The 8,505-nt window shown below is 33.2% G+C and overlaps 1 protein-coding gene across 3 annotated transcripts; it reads left to right on the plus strand.

The window, feature by feature from the left end:
• The first annotated feature begins 1,607 nt into the window (after positions 1-1,607).
• Positions 1,608-6,093, plus strand: LOC145042224 (BTB/POZ domain-containing protein At5g47800-like). Of its 3 annotated transcripts, none has more exons than XM_078990615.1 (7): positions 1,608-2,037; positions 3,636-3,727; positions 3,816-3,917; positions 3,994-4,063; positions 4,184-4,573; positions 4,651-5,415; positions 5,521-6,093. In XM_078990615.1, exons 3-7 carry the CDS (start codon positions 3,859-3,861, stop codon positions 6,004-6,006), a joined length of 1,770 nt encoding a protein of 589 aa, XP_078846741.1. In that variant the 5' UTR covers positions 1,608-2,037; positions 3,636-3,727; positions 3,816-3,858; the 3' UTR covers positions 6,007-6,093. The 3 variants fall into 3 exon arrangements, with proteins under 3 accessions (XP_078846741.1, XP_078846740.1, XP_078846742.1); XM_078990614.1 differs by having other exon boundaries at positions 3,636-3,692; XM_078990616.1 differs by lacking the exon at positions 1,608-2,037 and adding an exon at positions 3,293-3,349 and having other exon boundaries at positions 3,636-3,692.
• Positions 6,094-8,505: the final 2,412 nt, after the last annotated feature.

Below are 8,505 nucleotides of genomic sequence, written 5' to 3' on the forward strand. Positions count from 1 at the left end.
TAAAGTCGCTCGACAATTCTATCCCTACGATGATTAAGCTTGCCGAAATAATCCATTGAAACTAGGGTTATCGCCGCATCAATGATTCCTAAACATCCAATCCTAAAGTCGATAAAATCATCCATCTCATGCTATTGATTTGAAAATTTGAATCGATTGAAAGAAAACGACGAGATTAGAGAAGATGTTAATCTTTCATGTTGATGCTTCGATTCTCTACGATGAAAAAAGAATTTTTGATTTCACTTAACGCTTTGTGATACCTTCTCCGATTTCCGTTAATTTCACTTAATGCTTCGTTTCGGACGTCGTGTCTTGCAACGAACCATTGATGGAGAAAGAATAGGATTGGGTTTAAGAGAGAATCTGCCTTCAAGAATTGGTGATTAAGTTTGGATATGATTATGATTCCTGATTTCTTGCTATGGAATCCTTGATTTCTTTCTATCGAATTCGAAACTGATTGCTGATAATTTGGTATATCAATTCAAACGTCAATGCATAACTATTAAAGCCGACACAGGAGGACATTTAGGGAAATTCAATTTGGTATTTTAAACGGGAAAAATCGTTTTATGAGGGCTTAGAAAATGTCACTTGGCAAAAATCTACTTATTTATTAGATTAGGGGATGATGATAAAATTTAAACTCAATCCATACTCTAATGCCAAATCATTGTCCAAATTCGTATTTAACTGAATCATAGAGGGATTCATCACATATGTCCTACACAACAATAAAAAAAACACCATCATCTTGAACTCAAAGAAAGGCGTCCTTAGTTATATGATATTGATCCATCGGTGTAAACCTTTAATCTCAAACATTCTCACTTAATTCATTCCTCTCATGAATAGCGATCATATAATTGCATATTCTTATCATACATATATTGTCGTGATGCAATGATCACATGTATTGCAATCATATGATTGTAAACCTTTATCCTTTTCTCTTATCATCGACGTATTGTGACGGTGCAAATGATATACATTGTATCTATAAGATGAAGAGTGTCCATGTGGGAGAATTTGTAAAATCGATAGAGAATTGAAGTGGTGTGCAAACATAATAACTCTATTTATAAAACCATCATAACCTGCATTATATTATAATCATAAACACCATTTGTAGTCATCATGATCCATTGATCATCATCTTACCTGCCATCTCGTGATTTTCAATCTTCTCTATCCATTCTTTTACTTTAATGGCAAAAAGCTGCAACTCTTGGATTGAAAGTTGATACATAAAAAGAGAATGGTTGCTTTAATTTTACAAAGAATATGCTAACTTTGATTTCATTTGTTGGCCTCCAAAACAGTGTTATATATTCCAATGACCGATCTTGCTGCTTGTGCGAATAAAGTCATCCAACAGTGGCCGACATCGAGTGTCAAGAGGCATTGGTGACCTATTTACATCTTAAGGAAGAAGAAGAAGATACCAAAGCTAGTGGGAAAAATCATGATGAAGTTTGCATATCAAATATCTTTTCTTGTTTGTTTAATGGTCCCAAGCCTACCTCCATTCAACTTTGCCATTTCTTTTTCCATTGAATAGTACAATCCCTACCTCTCTCTTCTTATTTTCATGCGCATATTATATTACCCTTTTGACTACACCCATTCATCTCTAATAGTCATGTTCAGATTCTGATTCTATATCCTTATTTTACGTGTCAGTCATGGTGTTCTACGGAAAACCACAAACACATGACAAAGAATGTGCTTTTCCTACACCCTTTTTCCCTTTTTTCTTCTTTAATCATCATCCCTCTCATATCTCAACGTTACATGCAAGAATCACCTTGAATCTTTTTGGTTATATTGTGTCATCAGCCATATGTAAACTTGTATTTAGTGGTGAAGAAAAAGCTGAGGACTTCATAAGTATTTATCAGCAAGTGTTCCTGCAACGTCAGTACCATTATTGTTTATTTGAGCTTCTTTGGATGTTGATGCGTAAACTACTTTGCAGCTTTATGGATCATGCTTGATTGCTACCAACCAACCAACATCCTTTAATATTTTCAGGTGAAGGGTATATTCAGTGTTATTATTATTATTTTGAAAGTTGAAACATTGTAGCTATCAAATTAAGTATCAATTTTTTCATCAAGTCACATGATAGATCATTATACCTAGTTGACTTTCTAATTATCGCTAATTGCTAACCAAAATCCATGCACAATCATGAATTACTTTTCATCATGTATTTATATGAAAGTTGAGAGTGTGAGAATCTAAATTAAGAAGCTCCATTTATATAAGCCAACAGCACAAGGACAAATAAGAAAAGAACAGTAGAACGAGCCTTCATGGGATCAGTTGAGTGCTTTCTTTATGAATCTGAAAAGTTGTATAACCATTTACAGTTATGCTACTTTGTGTTATACAAGAAAGACGAGAAGCAATCAATGATTATTATCTGGGAATCAAAATTGATAAAGTTAGTTTTCATGTTGAGGGAGTTAATGTGAAGAGTGAATGTGGGGTTCATTTCCAAATGTGGAAAACCCACTTGCTACTTTGCCATTAGATTTGCACTGTGGTTTCTTCTTCACATCACCTGTCATTTTTAAGCATGCAAACACCACTACATAAAGGAATCTTCTTGTTCTCTAGCAATATGTGCTAAGGGCTGTTCCCACCCCCCCTTACACACACTAAGCCACTAACATCTCCTCCTTTTATCATATTTCTTTCTTGAATTGGCAGTGAACCTTCTGCATTTATGCTTGTTGGTTAAAAAAAAAAAATCACCCAAAGTCGAAACTATACTAATTAATTTACTAGGTGAAAATGCGCATTGTCTTCTCAAATGCATATGATTAAATGCTAGTATTTAATCTTCTAGCTCATCCATGGGTAAAAACATATCTATACCATACCTGATCCTTTGATGATCATTTACTAGGTCCACATAGTTTGGAGGGTATTATACATGTGGACCTAGTTTACTGTCGGGTCAACAAATAAAGTTGACTCGAACAGTGTTTATCTTTATCCTGTCTTCCAAACAAAAAGTTGAGCCATTGATGTTTTAACAAATTTAATTTTGTAACTCCCGACATATATGATTAACACAAAAGATTCTCAACTCTTTATGATTTATGTAATCATAGCCTTCATAATGTTACTAATCTTACATTGTAATTATAATCATAGCCTTCAAACTGTTACCAATCTTGTAATTATAACCTCCGTAGCCATTATGTATATTTGTGAAAAGGCTTACGATTTTGTACTATATATAGAGTGTGGTATCTGACTTAGAAAAAGTACACCAGCATTCGCTTCTTGTTTCATTTTTTATTTTTTTTGCTACCTGTTTCTAAAACACAAGGTAATATATAGTTGTAATTTAATCGGGTTTGTATTTGAATTAGTTTCAACCCATTTTCTTTTGGGTTTGTTACTTATGTATTTTGATCATTTTCATATTCATGGTTTTGGGATATGTTTTGATTTTCTGCAGTATACTGCCTACAAAGTACAGGAACACTCACTTATTTCTATATAACCTATTGGAATATAAAAGCATTCTTTATGCATCATCATCATCGAATTTAATACCTTCTTTTTTTGAGAGATTTCTTCCATTAAAATAACTGGTAGGGCTCTTATTGTAGGCAAACATTGGCAACATTATGGGACTCCTTGCTGGCCAAGAAAGTGACTTTGGGAAGGTAATGGTGTTTCCTATTTCCATCTGAACCTAATTGTGAGTTCCTTTCTAGGCTCCATGTTGCTCCCCATTTATGTTTTCTCCACTAAATCTCATGGTTTCTTTTTCTTTAATCATGAAGCAGATCATATCTTGATCTACGTAGTTAAATCCCACTCATACAGAAAATGAAGTTCATGAGACTTGGAAACAAGCCAGACACATTCTATACAGGCGAAGCCACAAGGTTTTGTAATTTGTATCACAAAATTTCACATTCATCTTAATTACTCTAAGTCACACCAATGCTTGATAAATTTCAGGACCATGGTTTCTGACTTACAAAGTGATCTCACCATTCGCATCAACAACATCACTTATCTTCTCCATAAGGCAAGTAACTCTCAAGTCTTCAGAAAAAAAAAACTATGATTTGTGAATTCATACATATACATATATCTGTAATTACATAGACCATTGTACATGGTATAAGTATAACTATACTAGTTGCAGTTTCCACTTCTTCAAAAGTGTGGCCTCCTGCAACAACTTTGCTCAGGGAAAGGAGACACTACCCTGGAGCTTCATGACATTCCTGGTGGTGAAAATGCCTTTGAGCTGTGTGCAAAGTTTTGTTATGGGATCAAGATTGACCTTAGTGCCCATAACTTTGTAGCAGCATTATGTGCAGCAAAATTCTTGCAGATGACAGAATCTGTTGTGAAAGGAAACTTTGTCTCGAAGCTTGAGCTTTTCTTTACTTCATGCATTCTTCAAGGGTGGAAGGATTCTGTTGTCACATTGCAGACTACAGAAAGGTTTCATGAATGGTCTGAGAATCTTGAAATTATTAGAAAGTGCATCGATTCTGTAGTTGATAAAATACTCACACCCACAACAAAGGTAATTCAAGAAACTTTAGTGGTTAATAAAAGTGAAACTTTGAAGTAAAAGGAACTGAAGAGCACCCTAATTTGCAGGTAAAATGGTCCTACACTTATACTAGACCAGAATATGCAGAAAAGAAGCACAAATCTGCACCCAAAGATTGGTGGACAGAAGACATAGCAGACCTTAATATAGACCTATTCAGATGTGTCATTAATACTGTAAGGTCAACAGACATGATTCCACCAAAGCTTATAGGTGAAGCTTTGCATGTTTATGCATGTCATTGGCTTCCAGATGTTACAAGGGGTAGATCTGATCAGCCTGAAACATCAACATCTTTTCAAATCACCCAAGAAGAATCTTTAAACAGAAAGAAACAACTTGAGATAATTGTAAGCTTAATTCCAGAAGATAGAGGATCAGTTTCAGTTCGATTCCTACTGAGACTCCTTAGAATGGTGAATCTTTTAGGGGCATCTTCAGCCATACATAAGCAACTTATTAGGAAATGTAGCTTGCAGTTAGAGGAGGCAACACCAAATGATTTGCTATTATTATTACCTTTACATGATCATGAATCTTCTGGTGATTATCATCAAACTTATGATATTGATCTGGTAATGGCTGTCTTGGAGGGTTTTATCACACATTGGAGAAAATCATATTCTAGAGATGAAGAACAATCAATGATTTTGATTTCAAAAATTGCAAAACTCATAGACTCTTATCTTCAAGTTGTCTCCACAGATGCAAACATGTCAGTAGAGAAAGTAGTGTCTCTTGCCAATATTTTACCTGAATTTGCTCGACCTGAACATGATGATCTTTACAAAGCAATCGACATTTATCTAAAGGTATATATGTAGTATAAGAAGAAAAAACATATTTCAAAACCTTTGGCTAGATACATAAATATGTTTTTATATATAAAATTGGATGTAAATCATGATGATGAGCAGGAACATCCCCAAATGAGCAAGGAAGAGAAGAAGCGTTTGTGTAGCATTTTGGATTGCCATAAGTTGTCTGCAGAAGCACGAGCACATGCAGTAAAAAACGAGAGGCTTCCATTGAGAACTGTTGTGCAAGTTCTTTTCTTTGAACAGGAGAAACATGGTGGAAAGGCAACAACAACAACAACAACAAGCCATGAAAGTCGAAAACATGATATAATACAACCTCAGGGCATAAAAATAACATACTATACAGGAGATCATCTGAGAAATTTACAAGCGCGCCCAGGTGATCAGTCTAATAAAGCAGAGGATGATAGACGACGAAGTGCTCTTAGCAGTAAAAGTCAAAAGCTTGAACGAGAATCAGAACAGAAGTCGAGGGGAAAAAATGTTCACGAAATCATGGAGGAAGGAATTAGTAAACAAAATCTTACAAAAGTAAAGATACAGAGAAGTAAATCGGAGCATGGTCGTCGTAAAGGCAAGTAGAAAATGGACATTTGTGTTGTTTATCAATTCATTACTACCTTACATTGTAAATTCTCTAATATCCGAAAGTAATCTTTAGTTACTGTATTTTTGTGTCCCTCCCAACTGCCCACTGGAAAAGAATTCACGGAATTCTCATATCACCACTTGAAAAGTGGTGACTTTCGGTCATGGTGATTGTGCCCTTTTCTTGCCCAGCCGTAAGACTTTTCCAGACAAATTTACACAACTGAACGCATAAGCCGCTCTGAATAGTGGATGCTAATCAAGAAATCGATGACTCTTGCTTTGAAAACTCGACTGTTCATATAGTTTTTTCAAGAACAATCGCCCAAGTGAAACCCTAACTGAATCGTCACTCAATTTGCATTTGATTACTCTTCCGATTAGGTCTTGGCTCTTACGCAGCTATCGTTGGGTTCGATCAGTCAAAATCAGCAAAAGAATCGACATGTTGGGCGAGAACCAAAACCAACCCATAGATCGATTGCTCAACCCAACGTAAATCCTTTCTAGTGATTCTGTGGGTGGTGTAGCCCTTTTTTTGGGTTTTTTTTTTTCTTCTTTTTTTTTTTTTTTTTGGCTGTTTTTCGGGTCCGATTTTTTGGATAATTATCGACAAAAATATAACCGATACCGAATTAAATTTGGGGTATTCGTTTTTGGGTTAGATTGGTTATATAAATAGATACCCAATTTTTTTTTCCTCTTTATTTAATTCATTAATTATAAGATGATTATTTAAATTAAATATATTTTTATATTAATAAAAAAATAGTTTTTTTTTGTTATTTGTAACCATTTTAAACACTTTAATTAATGTCATATTATTTATCAATTTATTGATTTCATTTCAAATTTTAATTTTAATTTTTTTACTTTAATTAATACAGATTATAAGGCGATATAATTGCATGTAAGGTTGTTAAGATCGGGATCCTATCTAGGATCGTTTTTTAGTTTGCAAGATCGGGATCAGGATCCTAGGATCCCAAAAAATAAAACATATTTATAATTTATAATTTTAAAACATGGAAAATATTCTAATAATTCAATTTTTCGTTCAAAAATTATAAAAACTTCAAAATATTAGTTATAGTCACAACACAAAATGATAAACGGTAAATTGGTAAAGAGTAAAAGAGATAAAGTGGTAAAAAAAATCATTTGCAAAAAATAAATAAATAAAGGGAAGGTAGAATCGGATTAGATCTTTATTCAACTTGGATCGTGATTTTGACAAACTTGATTTCACGTCTAGCCTAACTAGCTTGTTAAAACAATCTGATCGAGACCTCTATTATTTATTTAAATCAGTAATTATAATTTTATATAATTAAAAAAAATATACCTCTTAATTAATAATTTACTTAAAATAATTAATTAATAATTTTAAGTATTATGAAAATTTAATTGATTTTGTAATTGTGGTTTACACGGATTATAAACCAATTACTCATTAATTTTGTAGCAAGTTGCTCATAATTAAGGACAATGTATATGTAATTTTAAGACCCTACTATGTGAGTACAACCAAATTATTAAGATAGTAAATTTGAAGACATTTTATAATGCATCGTTGCATATATCAGTTCAAAACTTCAAATAATTTGATAGAGTAAACAAGAATAAAAAAAACCTCTAAATTTGGATTTTCAAGCCAAACATACTAATCAAAAAAATCAAGAAGGTATCAATAATAACTCCTTTGTTAAGCGACCACTCAAATGTAATGTATATTTATTGTTGGTGATCTTAATTTTATGGAGTATTTTAGATAGTTGAAATTTATACCACTATGGAATGAGACTATAAACTATACTCAGGGTTATTGAAGGAGGTGTTGTATTATACTTACAACCAATAGATCAGAAAGTACAATCATTGAATACAAAGATTATAAATTTGAAGCCATTTTATATCATCAAAATACAGAGTTCAATGGGTCATGCATTCTAATGTTATATCTCTAAGATACGTAGATGTTGTTTTCAAAATGATTGGTTTTGCTATCCAAAAAGAGCTAGCGGTGCAGTTTGTTGCCCGGTTGCCTTCCGTCGATATATACTGACCTCTATAATGATTAATCAGATATTGTGATCAGAGTTTGTTTGGTTTGATCAGAAGAAGGAAATTGAAGAGTCGTTCCTTTTTTTCAAAATGTAATCTTTACTCATGCCGAGAAAGAAAAACACACGAATGGTACAAAATATAGATTATAATATTATTTCAAAAAAACAATACGGGGATTCAGGTATACACATACCCTATACCTGACCTAATGTAATATCAGGTAAACGAATACCCATAATTTTTAAATCTAAACCTGATTTACCCAAACCCAAAATATCCACACTCAGAACGGGTCAGATAAGGTTTTTGGGTATCAATTTTTTCGACAGGCCTAAGGTGGTGTTTGGTGTTCTTCTAAAATTTGACTTTGTAAGAATAAAGCTTTAAAAAAATGTTTTGATATTTAATAAGGACTTTTAAAATAAA

This window comes from Lactuca saligna, chromosome 4, assembly GCF_052625555.1.
Source record: "Lactuca saligna cultivar CGN05327 chromosome 4, ASM5262555v1, whole genome shotgun sequence".
NCBI classification, from domain to species: domain Eukaryota; kingdom Viridiplantae; phylum Streptophyta; class Magnoliopsida; order Asterales; family Asteraceae; genus Lactuca; species Lactuca saligna.